Consider the following 19,045-nt stretch of genomic DNA (forward strand, 5'->3'; position numbering starts at 1 on the left):
GTGATCACTGGTTAGTGGGCAGAAAAGGGGCAGATCGCTGGGTTTTTTTGTTCTATTTTTCACTATTTGACTGTATTTCTTCTTGTCTCCGTCTCTGACACTCTCTCTGACAGGAATGAGCTTGTCAGAGACGGAGATGCCGGGAAACCACTGCTCCTACGCTGTGATTGGCCTGTCAGTACTGACAGGCCAATCACAGCTCGTGCCGGCACGGGACCACTCTTATTGGTCCTGTGCCCGCGAGTCCTGCTCGGCAACTGTCTATGACAGTTGCGATCGGGACGCTGTCACCATGTCTGTTGACATGGTGACAGTTTGAAGCTTGGGCGTAACTGTACGCCCTGTTGCGGGAAATCACTGATTTCGGACGTACAGTTACGCCCGATCGCGGGAAGGGGTTAATAACACACTTGGCGGTTTACATCACTTGCACCATTTTTGTTCCACCATTTTCTGGCATATTTCAATTGCTAAATGTGCTGCAGTCATCTTTATAGAGGTAACTATGCGTGAAGTGTCTCAGGAGGCAGCCTCCATGTTCCCTACATTGGTGACTTTTATCCCAGTTCGTGGTATTTCTAAACAAAATTCAAACTTGTAAAAGTTTCACGTTAAATTAGTAAATTAGAATGTCACATTTTGTCTTTTACAGTGTAATGGTAGGCTCTGATATCAGCATTAATTCAGGAAAGAGGGCACACCACCTAATAGCTGCCACTACAGCGAAGTTGTGAGGCGGTTGAATCGGACATTCAAACACAAGTTTAAAAAAAAAAAAGCCGTCTCTCATGAATTCAAAGGACGCGCAGCGCTTGTTCTATAGCCTGTAACGTCACCACACGTTCGCGCCAAACAAACGACACGTCACGCAGCTTCTCATCGGTGTATAAGGCGGAACTGACGTTCATTGTGTAAGCTCCGCCCATTACCTTACGTCGCATTATGAGGTTGTTCAGCAATCTATCGATTAGACAAGTCTGAGCGGACGTTTACTGCGCCTGCGCACTTTATTACCTCGACGGTTGATTATGCGAGCTGTCCAAAGGCGGACAATTACGAAAACGCGAGTATCTGACTGAATATAGGAGTGTCAGCGAAGATGGCGGCTAATGTTACCACCAACCCTTCACAATTACTTCCACTCGGTATGTATGTATGTATGTATGATTATTTCACCACTTGCGGCGCCTCTGGCTCTCAGGAACTACAGCCATGTTGTTCGGTGGGACTTGTAGTTCTTCGGTAGACAAAGCACATGTTCCAGGTTTCCAACCGTCCCCTTTTTGTGTTTTCACAGAGCTCGTGGATAAGTGTATAGGATCTCGTATACACATTGTGATGAAGAGTGATAAAGAGATTGTCGGCACGCTCCTGGGATTTGATGATTTTGTTAGTATCCTTTAGTAATGAACAGAGGCCACTATTCGGACACGCTTTGGTCATGGAGTTTGCTGCCTCTGGATAAAGCTACGGCTTTGTTCACATCTGCGCCAGGGTTCCGTTCTGTCGGACTAACCCCTATTTCCATCACCATTGATTTCAATGGTGACAAGTCCGGTGCCAATGGTTTTCGTTTGTCTCCGTTGTGCAAGGGTTTCGTCGTCTTGACGGAATCAATAGCGTAGCCGACTACGTTGCACAACGGAGACTAACGGAAACCATTGGCACCGGATCCATCACCATTGAAATCGACGGTTATGGAAACCTAGTGCAGATGTGAACGACGCCTAATGAGGAGTTTCCGGTCAGACTTCTGCACATGGGGCACAATTATGTACCGATCAGTGCCCCAGTATATAATTATAGCGTGGTGTTCCCCAAGACGCAACACGTCAATCTTGGAATATGGCGCAGCTACTTAACTATAGAGAACCTGTGTAAACCAGTCGGAGTGTAAGTTGAAAGCCCTGTCCCCTATTTCTGACCATTATGAAAACAGAACTAATGTGCCCCATGGTATTTATAACAAAAATTATATCAAAAGATTGTCAAGCTCCGCACACTGGCATGTGGCATTGTGGACCTCAATATAGAGATTTTTTTTGTAAAAAAAAAATGATCTTGTCCTGTTGAACTAGAGGATCCTGATGGATCTTCCTCTCTTTTTTTTTTTTATCCGATTAAACTTGCAATAAATGACATTCCTTTTAAGGCTTTGTCTTACATCTACGTTGGAGGTTCTCCTAGGAGCCTTCATTGCAGATCAAGTCCAAAATGCTGGAGAAATAAGCGCAGCCGGTCGCCTTTGGCGTAAGTCATGCAACAGATCAGACACTTCCAGAATCCAATTACGAAGCAGAGCAATGGAAAAACCAACACAAGTGTGCACATAGCCTAAACAAAAAACATCTGTGGAGACGGTTACAACGGATCCATCAACAAAAAAAAAATCTGTTCTTAAAATGTTTCCTATTGTTTCGAGGTGGGGATAGACATGTGTTTAGCAGTACTGCATATATATGCTCTGATTGGGAGAAAGCAGCACTTTTCCTGCCTGCTAGCTCTCTGTATAGGGGTTGTTCACTCAGCGTTTTGTTGACATGGAAACCGAGTCTGAATCAGCGCCAAGATTCGTTCCCCATTCATTTCAGTGGGAGGCAGAGGCCCCATGCACACGACCGTAAAACCATCTGTAATTACGGACCCACTTGTTTCTATTTACGGGAAGGATTCCGTGCCGTAGAAACCTTACGTAAAAAATAGGACGTGTCCTATTTATCTATTTTATGGACCGTACACCCATATTTTATAATGGGAGCACGGCCCGCAAACGCTGTCCGCGGCCAACCGTGCTCGTAATTATGGACTGTGATTACGGGCACGGTTGTGTGCATGGGGCCTAAAATGATACGCGGAAAAATATTACAAACTACATTTCTGACAGCACTAAATTGAATACGCATCTTCAGGATTTAAAGAGACTGCCACCCCTGAAAACCCTCCCTAAACGACAGTAATTCCTAAGCCGCTTGATTCTGAATCTTCAATTTTTATCTTTGCATTACCCCCTCTGAAAGCACCCAAACAGGCTGTGCGCTGCGTTCTGATGCATAGAAAGCACTATTGAGCTCGACGATCTAATAGAGAGGACTACTTAAGACTCCGCATGCAGCACATGACCCATTTGCGACCTTACCATGCGAATGCAAGTAAGTATATAGATAAAAATTGCAGATTCTAAATCTGCATCTCCCAAGCTATTTACCGATCTATTGTAGTTTAGGGGTGGTTTCAGTGGTGACCGACTCCCTTTAACCCCTTCCCAACATCCGCCGTATATATACGGCGCTGTCGGGAGGTGCTTCCCGCAAAGCGCCGTATATGTACGGCGCAGTGATGGTGCGGGCTCAGAAGCAGAGCCGGCACCATCACCGCGGGGTGACAGCTGTATTATACAGCTGGCACCCTCCTGTAACTGCCAGGACCGGAGCTATTCTCCGATCCGGCAGATTAACCCCTCAGATGCTGCGCAGTGATGCAATCGCTGGGTTGCTGTGGCAATTGGACGCCAGAAAATGGCGTCCGAGTCTGCCTTGTACGGGAGCCGATGAGGACCCGCCTGCGGCGAGTCCTCATAGGCTTGCTGTCAGTGAATAACTGACAGCGCTAATACACTGCACTACGTATGTAGTGCAGTGTATTAGAGTAGCGATCGGTGCATCAGGCCCTCATGTCCCCTAGTGGGACAAGTAAAAAAAGTAAAAAAAAGTTAATAAAAATGTGGTAAAACAATAAAAACACACATTTCAAATAAAAATAAAGCTAAACTGACTTTTTTCCCATAGTAAGTCTTTTATTATGGGAAAAACCGTAAAAATAAAAAAAAACTATACATAATTGGTATCGCCGCGTCTGTAACGACCCAAACGACAAAACTATTATGTAATTTATCCCGCACGGTGAACGTGGTAAAAAAAAAACCATGAAAAACAACGCCAGAATCTTTGTTTTTAGGTCACATCTCCTTCCAAAAAATGCTATAAAAAGTGATCAAAAAGTCACATTTACTCCAAAATAGTACTAATAAAAACGACAATCCGTCCCGCAAAAAATAATCCCTGACACAGTTTCGTGCACGCAAAAATAAAAAAGTTATGGGTCTTAGAATATGGTGACAGAAAACAAATGATTTTATAAAAAAAGTGATTTTATTGTGCAAAAGCTGCAATACATAAAAAAAACTATATAAATTTGGTATCGCCGTAATCGTATCGACCCGCAGAATAAAGCTAACATGTAATTTAGGGCACACTGTGGATGCCGATAAAAAAACCAATAAAAAACTATTCCAGAATTGCTTGTTTTTGGTAATTTCCTTTACCAAAAAATGAAATAAAAAGTGATCAAAAAGTCGTATGTGTTCTGAAATGGTACCAATAAAATCTACAGCCCGTCTCGCAAAAAACAAGCCCGCACACCGCTCAATCAACTGAAAAATAAAAAAGTTATGGCACTAGTAATGCGGTGATGAAACATCTCAATGTACAGGCCGGATGGGAACATTCCTTCAGTTTCAGGGCCCTAGTATTTAGGAACTAGGTAAGGGAAAGGACATAGCACATCCGCTGGAAGCGAGGGCGCCCGTATTATACCATCGCAAAACTTTCCCAGCAATATTTCCCAAACTACGAAGGAGAAAAAGTCCCCAAAAGGTGCAAAGCGTTACAAAAGGGGGATAAGAAAGAAAACCGTTTATTAGTGTGACACCGGCCTGTGCATAACGGATCGCTTCACATTATACCACACATCTATGGATAATTGTATTATTTACCCCATTATTATACCCTCTTATTATGCCCTGATGTACTCCGCACAGATTACATATACCCCTGATATACTCCGCACAGATTACATATGCCACCACATTATAAACGGAAATACCAGCAAAACCCCAAACAGAACTATTACCAAGCAAAATCCATGCTCAAAATGGCGGTCTTTCCCTTCTCAGCCCTACAGTGTGCCCAAACAGCAATTTATGTCCACAAGTAAGGCATTACCATACCCGGGAGAACCCGCTTAACAATTTATGGGGTAAGATTCTCTAGGGGCATAACATATTGTGCGATGAATAGGCTGATCAGTGGAGAAATTGCAATTTTCACTTTGCACAATCCACGGCGTATTAATTTCTGAAAAACACCTGTGGAGTCTAAATTCTCACTACACCCCTTTATAAATGCCTTTAGGGGTGTAGTTTCTAAAACGGGGTCACTTTTGTTTGGTACATCAGGGGTTTTGCAAATGCAACATTGCGTCCGCAAACCATTCCAGCAAAATCTACGCTCCAAAAGATAAATACCGCTCCTTTTCTTCTGAATGCTCCCATATATGTAAACAGCTGATTATAACCACATATGGGGTGTTACCGTACTCGGGAGAAATTACTTTACAAATGTTGGGGGGCTTTTTCTTCTCTATTCCTTGTAAAAAATTATTTTTCATTTTCATGGCTTAATTCTAATTAATTCAGCAAAAAACCTTTGGGATCAAAATTTTCACTATACCCCTAGATGATTCCTCAGGGGGTGCAGTTTCCCAAATGGAGTCACTTTTGGGGTGTTTCCACTGTACTAGTACTACAGGGGCTCAGCAAATATGACATGACACCCAGAAACCATTCCAAAATCCAAATGGTGCTCCTTCCATTCTGAGCCCTACCGTGTGTCCAAACAGATGTTTGTGACCACATGTGGGGTATTGTTTTACTCGGGAGAAGTTGCTTTACAAATGTTGCGGTGCTTTTTCTCCTTCAGTCCTTGTGGAAATGAAAAAAAAATACCTAAACCTACATTTTATTTGAAAAAATGTAGATTTTCCTTTTCATGGCCTAGTTCCAAAAATTTTTGCAAAAAAACTGGCCGGTCAAAATGCTTGCTACACCCCTAGATAAATTCCTCGAGGGGTGTAGTTTCCCAAATGGGGTCACTTTTGGGGGGTTTCCACTGTTTTAGTTCCACTAGACCTGTTCAAAGCTGACATGGTGCCTAAAATATATTCTAATAAAAAGGAGGCCCAAAATCCACCAGGTGCTCCTTTTGCTTCTGAGGCCGGTGCTTCAGTCCAGTAGCACACTAGGGCCATATGTGGGATATTTCCTAAAACTGCAGAACCTGGGCAATAAATATTGAGTTGCATTTCTTGGGTAAAACATTCTGTGGTACAAAAAAAATGGATTCAAAATGAATTTCTGGAAAAAAATAATGAACTTTGTAAATTTCACCTCTACTTTGCCTTAATTCCTGCGCAATGTCTAAAGGGTTAAGAAACTTTCTAAATGCTGTTTTGAATACTTTGAGGGGTGCAGTTTTTAAAATGGGGTGACTTATTGGGGGTTTCTAATATCTAAGGACCTCAAAGCCACTTCACAACTGAACTGGCCCCTGTAAAAATAGCATTTTGAAATTTTCTTGAAAATGTGAGAAATTGCTGCTAAAGTTCTAAGCCTTGTAACGTACTAGAAAAAATAAAATGATGATCAAAAAACGATGCCAATCTAAAGTAGACATATGGGGGATGTTAGTTAGCAACATTTTTGTGTGGTATAACTGCCTGTCTTACAAGCAGATACATTTAAATTGAGAAAAATGCTAATTTTTGCAATTTTTTGCTAAATTTTGGTGATTTTTCACAATTAAATACTGAATGTATCGGGCAAATTTTGCCAGTAACAAAGTCCAATGTGTCACGAGAAAACAATCTCAGAATCGCTTGGATAGGTAAAAGCATTCCGGAGTTATTACCACATAAATTGAAACATGTCAGATTTGAAAAATGAGGCTCTGTCAGGAAGGTCAAAAGCGGCCAAAGAGGGAAGGGGTTAAATACTAGCAGGTTTTTTGTTTTCTTGTCTCTTTATTAGCGGGTTTCCTTGACTTTTCTGTATAGATATGGTACTAGAAGATGTCACAGAATTGTAAGTATATTTTAATAAATTACATGATTTCACTGGCTTAATCAGTTTTGAAATGAGTACTATGTATGCAGACGCTCCCTGATATACAGTACTTTGTTAGGCCTCCTTCACAGCGGAAAATCCGTCCAAAAAATTGATGCGATTTTCCGCACAGAACATCCTGTGGGTTCCAGGTCTGATGTGCTCCGTGATTTTTACGCAGTGTATCCATCCCGTGGGAACCCGGCCTTCGTATTGTTCCCTCTGTAAACTTAAGCAATTGAATTATGCAGCAGGAACATTAAATATCTTAAAGAGGCAATGTAGACAAAAGAAAAAGATTATCCAGCGACAAATATTGTGTGGGAAAACAAGGTTTCCACTTTATTGGAATGTAGGTAAAAAATGTATAACGTACACCAGAAAAATGACAAGGTGGTTTAGAGATGGCAAATAGATATAAACCTACGCGTTTCGAGCACTGGCTGTGCTCTTATTCATGGAACTAGCCATGAATAAGAGCACAGCCAGTGCTCGAAACGCGTAGGCTTATATCTATTTGCCATGCACTTCTCATCGTTCCCACCCAGCTTCTTTCACTGCAGACACAGCGTGATGTCACCCACAGGTCCTTCAACATTGTCGTCGGGACAGAGAAGACACATCGGCTCCAGGCGTCCGAGGGGGTAATATGCTCGTCTCTAGGGAGTTTACTATGCTTACCTGCACATGGTGATGCTGCTGCAGATTCAACTGTACCCTCTGACGCCTGGAGCCGATGTGTCTTCTCTCGTCCGACGCCAAGGTTGAAGGACACAGAAGCACGAAAAATGACGGCATGTGTCTGCCGCACAGTAGTACCGCACCCTGTACTGACTGTTTCACTGACTAATGGCGGGGGACCCACTGCTGCCCTGGTCATTAGTAATTCTCCAGACTATTCTCTCTAATTATTGGAATTGATGTTAGAGTAAGGACACACAAACTAAGCAGACATCAACAAACATTTGAAGACCATGCCGATTTGCATTAAAACCGCATATAGGCGTGGTTTCTGACTACGTGTGTCCTTGCCTTTATGAATGGGGGATCTTCTAATTACCCATGTCAAGCCGTATTCTGCTCTGAGTGCCGTAAATGGCAGCCTGATTTTTGGGCAAAAGCTTAAAGTGTAACTAAATGTTTGACAAACTTCTGACATAATGACATGTCCAGTTTGGATTGGTGGTGGTCCGAGCACTGAGATCCCCATCAATCGCTAGAACGATGTGTGAGCGCTCAGCCGCTTTGTGTCTGTTCGGCTTTTTCCGGAAATAAATGTATCATGTACGGACTCAATAGAAAGTCTATGAGCCCGTACTCCGATACATCGGCTTTCCGGAAAAAGCCGAACAGACATGAAGCGGCTGAGCGCTCACTTAAGCGCTTCAGCTGCTTCGTTCTGGCGATTGGGGATCTCCGTGGTCGGACCCCCACCAATCCAAACTTCAGACATGTCCCTATGACATGTCAGAAGTTTGTCGAACGTTTAGCTACACTTGAACAGAACCTAGACGTGAGCTTATTATAGAACCTATCCACAGGGTGTATACAGTGAAGGAAATAAGTATTTGATCCCTTGCTGATTTTGTAAGTTTGCCCCCTGTCAAAGACATGAACAGTCTAGAATTTTTAGGCTAGGCTAATTTTACCAGTGAGAGATGGATTATATATAAAAAAAAACCTGAAAATCACATTGTCACAATTATATTTATTTGCATTGTGCACAGAGAAATAAGTATTTGATCCCTTTGGCAAACAAGACTTAATACTTGGTGGCAAAACCCTTGTTGGCAAGCACAGCAGTCAGACGTTTTTTGTAGTTGATGATGAGGTTTGCACACGTTAGATGGAATTTTGGCCCACTCCTCTTTGCAGATCATCTGTAAATCATTAAAGGAACAGTGTCATCACAAATTATTTTTTTATATGTTAAAGATGTTAGTGCTTTATTAAAAACGTTTAAATTCATTTGTGTGTTTGTGTTTTACTTTTTCTTATTTTTACACTTTTTCTTCCCTATGGGGGCTGCCATTTTTTGTTCCATTTCTGTGTGTGTCGATTAACGACACATACAGACATGGAATACGGCAGCCACAGTCCCATAGGGACTGCGAACGGCTCCCGTCCCATTGACTGCAGTGTACGGTGTCTGTGTGGGAACTGCGCATGCGCCGCTCCCACACAGTCCTATTCGAAATTGGCGCCGTCCGGCGCCATTTTCCTGTGGACCAGAAGTCGCGGCCGGACAGTAATATTACTACTTCCGGTCGCGGCTTCCGGATTTGTGCACTTGCACCAGCGGCAGCAAACGGAGCGGACGGGCCGGAGGGAGCCGCGGCGGCAGGAGCAGGTAAGAGATTTCAATGTATGTTCGTGTTTGTGTGTGTTTACTACTGTATGTAAACCTACTACACTGTGGGTTAGCTCAAAAAATGGCGACACACAGTGTAGGAGGTTACATCGTTCAAACCCCTCGTTTATCCCGGCACTAGCCAGGATAAAGGAGAGGGGGGTGCTGAGAGCTCACTAGAGCGAGGGCTTTTAACCCAATGTTGCAATGCTGCAATTTTGGGAACAGCTCCATCTAGTGACCAAAAATGGGTAGTATTATAAATTAGAAATAATTTATAATATTTCCTGGACTCGTGCAAAAAAATAAAAAAAATTTGAACAATGTTTAATCACCCACACACTAAATGTTTAATTTTTTTTAAAAAAACATGTTTTTCTGGCAACACATTCCCTTTAAGATTTCGAGGCTGTCGCTTGGCAACTCGGGTCTTCAGCTCCCTCCATAAGTCTTCAATGGGATTAAGGTCTGGAGACTGGCTAGGCCACTCCATGACCTTAATGTGCTTCTTTTTGAGCCACTCCTTTGTTGCCTTGGCTGTATGTTTCGTGTCATTGTCGTGCTGGAAGACCCAGCCACGAGACATTTTTAATGTCCTGGTGGAGGGAAGGAGGTTGTCACTCAGGATTTGACGGTACATGGCTCCATCCATTCTCCCATTGATGCGGTGAAGTAGTCCTGTGCCCTTAGCAGAGAAACATCCCCAAAACATAATGTTTCCACCTCTATGCTTGACAGTGGGGACGGTGTTCTTTGGGTCATAGGCAGCATTTCTCTTCCTCCAAACACGGCGAGTTGCGTTAATGCCAAAGAGCTCAATTTTAGTCTCATCTGACCACAGCACCTTCTCCCAATCACTCTCAGAATCATCCAGATGTTCATTTGCAAACTTCAGACGGGCCTGTACGTGTGCCTTCTTGAGCAGGGGGACCTTGCGGGCACTGCAGGATTTTAATCCATTACGGCGTAATGTGTTACCAATGGTTTTCTTGGTGACTGTGGTCCCAGCTGCCTTGAGATCATTAACAAGTTCCCCCGTGTAATTTTCGGCTGAGCTCTCACCTTCCTCAGGATCAAGGATACCCCACGAGGTGAGATTTTGCATGGAGCCCCAGATCGATGTCGATTGACAGTCATTTTGTATGTCTTCCATTTTCTTACTATTGCACCAACAGTTGTCTCCTTCTCACCCAGCGTCTTACTTATGGTTTTGTAGCCCATTCCAGCCTTATGCAGGTCTATGATCTTGTCCCTGACATCCTTAGAAAGCTCTTTGGTCTTGCCCATGTTGTAGAGGTTAGAGTCAGACTGATTAATTGAGTCTGTGGACAGGAGTCTTTTATACAGGTGACCATGTAAGACAGCTGTCTTTAATGCAGGCACCAAGTTGATTTGGAGTGTGTAACTGGTCTGGAGGAGGCTGAACTCTTAATGGTTGGTAGGGGATCAAATACTTATTTCTCTGTGCACAATGCAAATAAATATATATCATTTTGACTATGTGATTTTCGTTTTTTTTTAAATATAATCTACCTCTCACTGGTAAAATTAACCTAGCCTAAAAATTCTAGACTGTTCATGTCTTTGACAGTGGGCAAACTTACAAAATCAGCAAGGGATCAAATACTTATTTCCTTCACTGTATATGTATAATTTTACATCACTTCCCCACATAACACGACTGTACTCCTTATATGTATTATAGTACCAAAAAGAGAAATCACAGAGTCTATAAGTCAAAAGATAAAATATAAATTTTCTATAAATTCTAAAAAATCAGTACATTAACTATTTAAAAATTAATCTCCACAGCTGACAGAAAAGGACCGCCAAACATAAGACGGTTATCATACGAGAGTTTTAAATATCGGTCATATATCCACATATACATTGGTATAAAGTACAATACAAAAGTGCAAAGTGAATATCTGATATTTGTGTCTGGTTATAGAGATATAAGAACTACGCTGTTACCAGCCTCCACAGGAAATCCAATAGAAAACCCCCTACCATTATTCCATCAGACTCAATATATTAATTGTAAAGTGCTAAGTGCAAAAGAATAAAGAGAGACCTAGAATGAATGGTGGACTACTGACCCATGTTGCTGTGTCTCAAAGATGGCGACTGTTTGGCGGTCCTTTTCTGTCATCTGTGGAGATTCATTTTTGAGTAGTTCATGTACTGATTTTTTTAGAATTTATGAAATAAAATGTATGTTTTATCTTTTGACTTAGGCTGGATTCACACGACCATGTTACGTCCGTAATGGAGGGAACATATTTCGGCCGGAAGTCCCGGACCGAACACACTGCAGGGAGCCGGGCGCCTAGCATCATAGTTATGTACGATGCTAGGAGTCCCTGCCTCGCTGCCGGACAACTGTCCCGTACTCATGTTTTCAGTATGAGACAGTTTCCACAGAGAGGCAGGGACTCCTAGCATCGTACATAACTATGATGCTAGGAGCCCGGCTCCGTACAGCGTGTTCGGTCCGGGATTAGCGGCCGAAATACGTTCCGTCCATTACGGACGTAACATGGACGCGTGAATCCAGCCTTATAGACTCTGTGGTTTCTCTCTTTGTTACTATGTGGGCTTATTATTGGAACTTTTCCTGAGAAATTAGCAAGTCTTATATTCATATATAAGTGAATCGAAGGTGATAATTTATTGGGGCACAAAATGTTTTATACATTGTAATTTTAAATTTTTCTTTATCTTTAGTGAGATCACGCCTGAAGGAAGACGGATTACAAAGCTAGATCAAATTCTGTTAAATGGAAACAATATAACAATGGTAAGATACTTTTCAAATTCTTTCTAGAGTGATTATTGGACGTTTACATGGTATGTCCCACCTTTATGGATGCCATTTTAACATTTTTAGTAACTATAGTCAGATTCTGGCCTAACTTCGGGTTCACACATCGTGGCAAAAAAGGCATCTTGACCGCAACGTGTGAACCCTGCCTAAATCTTGCACCTGCTTGCAACAGATGAAAATAAAGTCCCGAGGTTACAAAAATGTGGTGCCACTTGATATTCTGTAAATTCTTTTCTTGTACGAGTGAATAATTGCCATGTAAGTTCTGCTAACTGTAAGAATTTGGTTCTGTTTATATTACTAAACTCCTTCCTCTGTATCCTTGACAGCTTGTACCTGGAGGAGAAGGTCCTGAAGTATGAATGGCTTGTGAAGTGGAACATCCAGCTACATCAGCTTTTATTTATATACATTTTTTTTTTAAGCCTCTTCACCTGAGAAAAGTTGAAGGCTGACGTGGAGAATCTGTCCATACCGTCATGATGGTGTTCTTGAAGGAATACATTATTTCTTTATTTTGATAGAATGGTTATATTCACCAGTGTTTCTAAATTAAAGGTTTATGTTTTGGTATGAAAGTGGTTTCCTGCTATAATGTAACTTTTTGAGAACAGTAGGAGATTTATCAAAACTGGTGCAAAGGAAAAGGGGAGCAGTCTCCTATATAAACCAGATTGCGTCTGAAAAATGAGTGCTGGAATCGTATTGGTTGCTATTGGAAACTACTTTTCCGTGTGAGTGGTACTTATTCTGTAACTTTAAACTTCGCCATTCATGTTAACCCATTAATAACAGAAAGGACAAGAAAAGTATAAGTTTTCTATATACACTACCGTTCAAAAGTTTGGGGTCACCCAGACAATTTTGTGTTTTCCATGAAAACTCACACTTTTATATTTATCAAATAAGCTGCAAAATGACTAGAAAATAGTCAAGACATTGACAAGGTTAGAAATAATGATTTTTATTTCAAATAATTTTCTCCTTCAAACTTTGCTTTTGTCAAAGAATGCTCCATTTGCAGCAATTACAGCATTGCAGAAATTTGGCATTCTAGCTGTTAATTTGCTGAGGTAATCGGGAAAAATTTCACCCCATGCTTCCAGAAGCCCCTCCCACATGTTGGATTGGCTTCTTGCGTACCATACGGTCAAGCTGCTCCCACAACAGCTCTATGGGGTTGAGATCTGGTGACTGCGCTGGCCACTCCATTACAGATAGAATACCAGCTGCCTGCTTCTTCCCTAAATAGTTTTTGCATAATTTGGAGGTGTGCTTTGGGTCATTTTCCTGTTGTAGGATGAAATGGGCTCCAATCAAGCGCTGTCCACATGGTATGGTACGGCATGGCGTTGCAAAATGGAGTGATAGCCTTCCTTATTCAAAATCCCTTTTACCTTGTACAAATCTCCCACTTTACCAGCACCAAAGCAACCCCAGACCATCACATTACCTCCACCATGCTTGACAGATGGCGTCAGGCACTCTTCCAGCATCTTTTCAGTTGTTTTGCGTCTCACAAATGTTCTTCTGTGTGATTCAAACTTCGATTCCTCTGTCCATAACCCTTTTTTCCAATCTTCCTCTGTCCAATGTCTGTGTGCTTTTGCCCATATTAATCTTTTCCTTTTATTAGCCAGTCTCATATATGGCTTTTTCTTTGCCACTCTGCCCTGAAGGCCAGCATCCCGTAGTCGCCTCTTCACTGTAGATGTTGACACTAGCGTTTTGCGAGTACTATTTAATGAAGCTGCCAGTTGAGGACCTCTGATGCGTCTATTTCTCAAACTAGAGACTCTAACGTACTTGTCTTGTTGCTCAGGTGTGCAGCGGGGCCTCCCACTTCTCTTTCTATTCTGGTTAGAGCCTGTGTGTGCTGTCCTCTGAAGGGAGTAGTACACACCGTTGTAGGAAATCTTCAATTTCTCGCATGGCATAGCCTTCGTTTCTAAGAACAAGAATAGACTGTCGAATTTCACATGAAAGCTCTCTTTCTAGCCATTTTGAGAGTTTAATCGAACCCACAAATGTAATGCTCCAGATTCTCAACTAGCTCAAAGGAAGGTCAGTTTCATAGCTCCTCTAAACAGCAAAACTGTTTACAGCGGTGCTAACATAATTGCACAAGGGTTTTCAAGTGTTTTCTAATAATCCATTAGCCTTCTAACACAGTTGGCAAACACAATGTACCATTAGAACACTGGATTGCTGGTTGCTGGAAATGAGCCTCTATACACCTATGTAGATATTGAATTAAAAACCAGATGTTTGCAGCTAGAATAGTCATTTAGCACATTAACAATGTATAGAGTGTATTTCTGATTAATTTAATGTTATCTTCATTGAAAAAAACTGTGCTTAACTTTTGAACGGTAGTCAACCCTGGTTTTAGCTGAAAGTGCATCAGAAACTGCATATTCTATTCCAGGATAATGCTCAATTCGCACACAAAATGTACTTGTGTTTTCTATGGCAATTTAGGTTTTTTGGTCCTCCCCCCACCAAACACTACTGTCTGTATTAAAATGAGGGAGCCTACATACAGTGTTTTTGTTTGTAGCACTTCTGAAGTTTTTTTAAAAATGCAACATGCTCTGGTTCTGTCAAATTTTATTTTTTTTTTTATTTATTTTTTTTCCCATAGGCTTCTTCATATGACTTTAAAATTGTAAGGAAAAATGCATGTACAAAATAAATTAACCCCTTAATGAGCAGCCTATTTTAGACCTTAATGACTAAGCCATTTTTTAAGTTTTTCTATCGTCCGATTCAAAGAACTATAAACTTTTTATCACATTTTTTTTGAGGCTGAATTCAAAGAAAACAGCAATTTTTGCATGGTTTTTTATTTTATTTTTTTACGTTTATAGTTGGGGTCGTTACGGATGCGGCGATACCAAATATGTGTAACTTTTTAACTTTATTTTGTTTGTTAATAATAAAGCCGTTTGTAAGGGGGAAAAGTGGGTTTTTCATTTAAAGTTTTTTTTCACTTTTTTTTTTTACTAGTCCCACTAGGGGACTTTACTATGCGATCATTCGATCGCATTTATAATACACTGCAATACTTCTGTATTGCAGTGTATTATGCCTGTCTGTGTAAAACGGACAGGCATCTGCTAGGTCATGCCGGAGGCATGATCTATCAGGCATTCACTACAGGCATACCTGGGGGCCCTTTATTAGGCCCCTGGCTGCCATCGGAGACACAGACACTCGGCGATTTTATCGCCGGGTGTCAGTGGGATGAGAGGGAGCTCCCTCCCTCTCTCCAAAACCACTCCTATGCCGGGCATGCTATTCAGCAGCGCATCTGAAGGGTTAAACGGGTGAGATCGATCCTAATATCGATCTCACACGTTCGAGCAGCGACGCCCCCAGCCCTCCGCTACCTCTGGCAGTTGAGAGCAGGGAGATTTGACAGCTCCCTGCTCTGTTTATTTATTCCGATGCAGCGACGTAAAAAGTCTATTGCATCGGATTAAAGCCCGTTAGTGACCGAGGTAAAAACACAATGGGGCGGTCACTAACGGGTTAAAAGAAAAACAAAAACATTAAATACCCATGGAACATCTGGCATTTTAAAACCCTGAGAAAGTGCTGAGGAGGCCTAAGGCCTTATTCACACGAATGTGTCAGTTTTACGCGCGTAATGTTGTGCGTGCAGTTCAGTGTACGGTGCGCGTCTGCGTTTTTACGCGTGTATGTCATCCTTATCTCACGCATTTTTTACATCAGCAAAAGAAACTGAAGGTATTTTTCTATACCTCATTTCTTAAGCGACCGTTGTGTGAATCACGGACAGCAAAACCCGCAACAGAAAGCCAAGTGTTGTGACTCAGGGAAAAATAAAATCATACTTTTAAAACTCCCTGCTTCTTCCTGCAGCCTGGCCGCCTGGGATGACATTTTTTCCCATGTGACTGCTGCATCCAATCACAGACTGCAGCGTCACATGGCCTGCAACGTCATCATAGGAGGCCGGAATGCGCGCAGAAGAGAGGGAGGGGGAAAGTATAAACATTTTTGGTGTTTTTTTCAGCGTTGCTTTCCGCAGCCAATATGGTGCGGTTTTACGGCCGAAGTGTGCTGCGGGTTCCAGGTCGGATACGCTGCGAAGTTTTTACGCAGCGTATCTGACCCGTGGGAACCTGGTCTAAAGCAGGATTCACACTTGATGGAAATGCTGCGGATTTTCCACAGCATTCCTGCAGCAAAATATGCAAGTTTTAGGCCCAGTTCACACAGTTTTTTGACGTGGAAACCGTGTCAGAATCCGCACCAATAAATGTCCGAAGCGTCCTCCCATTGATTTCAATAGGAGTCAGAGGCGTTTCTTTTCCGTGGCGGCGAGTCTCTCTCCCCTCTCCCTCTGTGTCATCACCATATGATGCGTGGCTACGTGATTTTCGCGCAGCCGCCATCATTATGACATTCTGTATGTTTGTAAACAGAAAAGCACTATTTTCATTCATACTTTTCACTGCTCTTGCGCGAATCACGCGCCCATTGACTTCAATGGGTGCATGATGCGCGATAAACGCTGCGTAAAAATCACTGACTGTCTGCACGGCCCCATAGACTAACATAGGTCCGTTGGAGGCGCGTGAAAACCACGCGCGTTGCACGGACGTATATCACGTTCATCTAAATAAGCCCTTAGTCTATGGGGCTGTGCAGACTGTCCGTGAGTTTCACGCAGCGTGTGTCCCCTGCGTAAAACTCAGGACATGTCCTATATTTGCGCGTTCGCGCATCACGCACCCATTGAAGTCACGCGTGACGCGCGTGATTCGCGCAATAGCAGTTAAAAGTATGAATGAAAACAGAAAAGCAGCACGTGCCTTTCTGTTTATAAACATACAAAGTGTCATAATGATGGCGGCTGCGCGAAAATCACGCAGCCACGCATCATACGGGGCTGACACGGAGCTGTTAAGTACATTTTGCGCACGCAAAACGCAGCGTTTTTTGCGCACACGCTCGTGTAAATCCGGCCTTAGCCTGGGTTCCCACATAGCATAAACGCTGCAGAGTTCTGTGTCATGCATGCAATGCAGAAAAATCCTGCAGCCATATCATTCATAAATCAACCTGCGGTGCGGTTTTTAACCCCTTCCCTCTTTTGCCATTTTTGACCTTCCTGTCAGAGCCTCATTTTTCAAATCTGACATGTTTCAATTTATGTGGTAATAACTTCGGAATGCTTTAACCTATCCAAGCGATTCTGAGATTAGCTCAATACATTCAGTATTTAATTGTGAAAAACACCAAAATGCATTTTTCTAAATTTTAAATGTATCTTCCGGCAGTTATACCCCACAAAATAGTCGCAAATTAACATCCCCATATGTCTACTTTAGATTGGTTTTTGAACATCCTTTTATTTTTCTAGGACGTTACAAGGCTTAGAACTTTAGCAGCAATTTCTCACATTTTTTTTTTTTTTTACAGGGGCCAGTTCAGTTGTGAATTGGCTTTGAGGGCCTGAGGCTGGGTTCACACGACCTATTTTCAGACGTAAACGAGGCGTATAATGCCTCGTTTTACGTCTGAAAATAGGGCTACAATACGTCGGCAAACATCTGCCCATTCATTTCAATGGGTTTGCCGACGTACTGTGCCGACGACCTGTCATTTACGCGTCGTCGTTTGACAACTGTCAAACGACGACGCGTAAAAATACAGCCTCGTCAAAAGAAGTGCAGGACACTTCTTTGGACGTTTTTGGAGCTGTTTTCTTATAGACTCCAATGAAAACAGCTCCAAAAACGGACGTAAAAAACGGTGCGAAAAACGCCTGAAAAAAACGCGAGTTGCTCAAAAAACTTCTGAAAATCAGGGGCTGTTTTCCCTTGAAAACAGCTCTGTTTTTTCAGACGTTTTTGGTCACTACGTGTGCACATACCCTTATATATTAGAAACCCCCAAAAAGTCACCCAATTTTTATTGCCCAGGTTCCGCAGTTTTAGGAAATATCCCACATATGGCCCTAGCTTGCTTATACACTGAAGCAATTGAGCACCTAGTGGATTTTGGGGTCTCCTTTTTATTAGAATATATTTTTGGCACAATGTCAGGTTTGAAGAGCTTTTGAGGTGCCAAAACAGTGGAGATCCCCCTAAAGTAACCCCATTTGGGAAACTACACCCCTCAAGGAAATTATCTAGGGGTATAGTGAGCATTTTGACCCCACAGGTTTATTGCAGAAATTATTGGAAGTAGGCCGTGAAAATGGAAATCTACATTTTTTCAAAGAAAATGTAGGTTTAGCTCATTTTTTCTCATTTCCACAAGGACTAAAGGAGAAAAAGCACTGCAGAATTTGTAAAGCAATTTCTCCCGAGTAAAACAGTACCCCATATGTGGTAATAAACGGCTGTTTGGACACAGGGCAGAGCATAGAATTGAAAGAGCGCTAGTTAGCTTTTGGAGCTCAAATTTAGCAGGAATGGTTTGCGGAGGCCATGTCGCATTTGTAAAGCCCCAGAGGGACCAAAACAGTGGAAACCCCCCACAAGTGGTCCCATTTTGGAAACACCCCTTGAGGAAATTATCTAGGGGTATAGTTAGCATTTTGACCCCGCAGGTTTTTTTCAGAAATTATTGGAAGAAGGCCGTGAAAATTAAAATCTACATTCTTTCAAAGAAAATGTAGGTTTAGCTAATTTTTTCTCATTTCCACAAGGACTAAAGGAGAAAAAGCACCACAACATTTGTAAAGTAATTTCTCCCGAGTAAAACAATACCCCACATGTGTTAACCCCTTCCCTCTTTAGCCACTTTTGACCTTCCTGACCGAGCCTCATTTTTCAAATCTGACATGTGTCACTTTATGTGGTAATAACTCCGGAATGCTTTCACCTATCCAAGCAATTCTGAGATTGTTTTCTCGTGACACATTGGACTATAAGTTACTGGCAAAATAAGG

General features: G+C 42.2%; 1 protein-coding gene and 1 long non-coding RNA gene across 2 annotated transcripts; one reads left to right on the forward strand and one right to left on the reverse strand.

Annotated features, from left to right (window-relative positions):
* Positions 1–726: 726 nt before the first annotated feature.
* On the forward strand, positions 727–12,692 carry LSM5 (LSM5 homolog, U6 small nuclear RNA and mRNA degradation associated). The gene is made up of 5 exons (XM_075828534.1): positions 727–1,145; positions 1,298–1,393; positions 6,889–6,916; positions 12,015–12,087; positions 12,444–12,692. Exons 1-5 carry the CDS (start codon positions 1,100–1,102, stop codon positions 12,474–12,476), a joined length of 276 nt encoding a protein of 91 aa, XP_075684649.1. The 5' UTR covers positions 727–1,099; the 3' UTR covers positions 12,477–12,692.
* On the reverse strand, positions 7,143–15,906 carry LOC142652854 (uncharacterized). Its single transcript, XR_012847954.1, has 3 exons — positions 15,882–15,906; positions 11,387–11,439; positions 7,143–7,166 (listed from the first exon to the last, which is right to left on the reverse strand). It is a non-coding gene; the product is annotated as an uncharacterized LOC142652854 (long non-coding RNA).
* Positions 15,907–19,045: the final 3,139 nt, after the last annotated feature.

Source organism: Rhinoderma darwinii, chromosome 5, assembly GCF_050947455.1.
Source record: "Rhinoderma darwinii isolate aRhiDar2 chromosome 5, aRhiDar2.hap1, whole genome shotgun sequence".
In the NCBI taxonomy this organism is placed as follows: Eukaryota; Metazoa; Chordata; class Amphibia; order Anura; family Rhinodermatidae; genus Rhinoderma; species Rhinoderma darwinii.

Bases quoted from the DNA above. Each gene is read 5' to 3' on its own strand.
- LSM5 (XM_075828534.1), top strand. From the start codon at position 1,100: ATGGCGGCTAATGTTACCACCAACCCTTCACAATTACTTCCACTCG. The intron at 1,394-6,888 runs GTATCCTTTAGT...TTTTCTGTATAG, and splicing joins GGGATTTGATGATTTTGTTA to ATATGGTACTAGAAGATGTC. The intron at 12,088-12,443 runs GTAAGATACTTT...TATCCTTGACAG, and splicing joins ATGGAAACAATATAACAATG to CTTGTACCTGGAGGAGAAGG.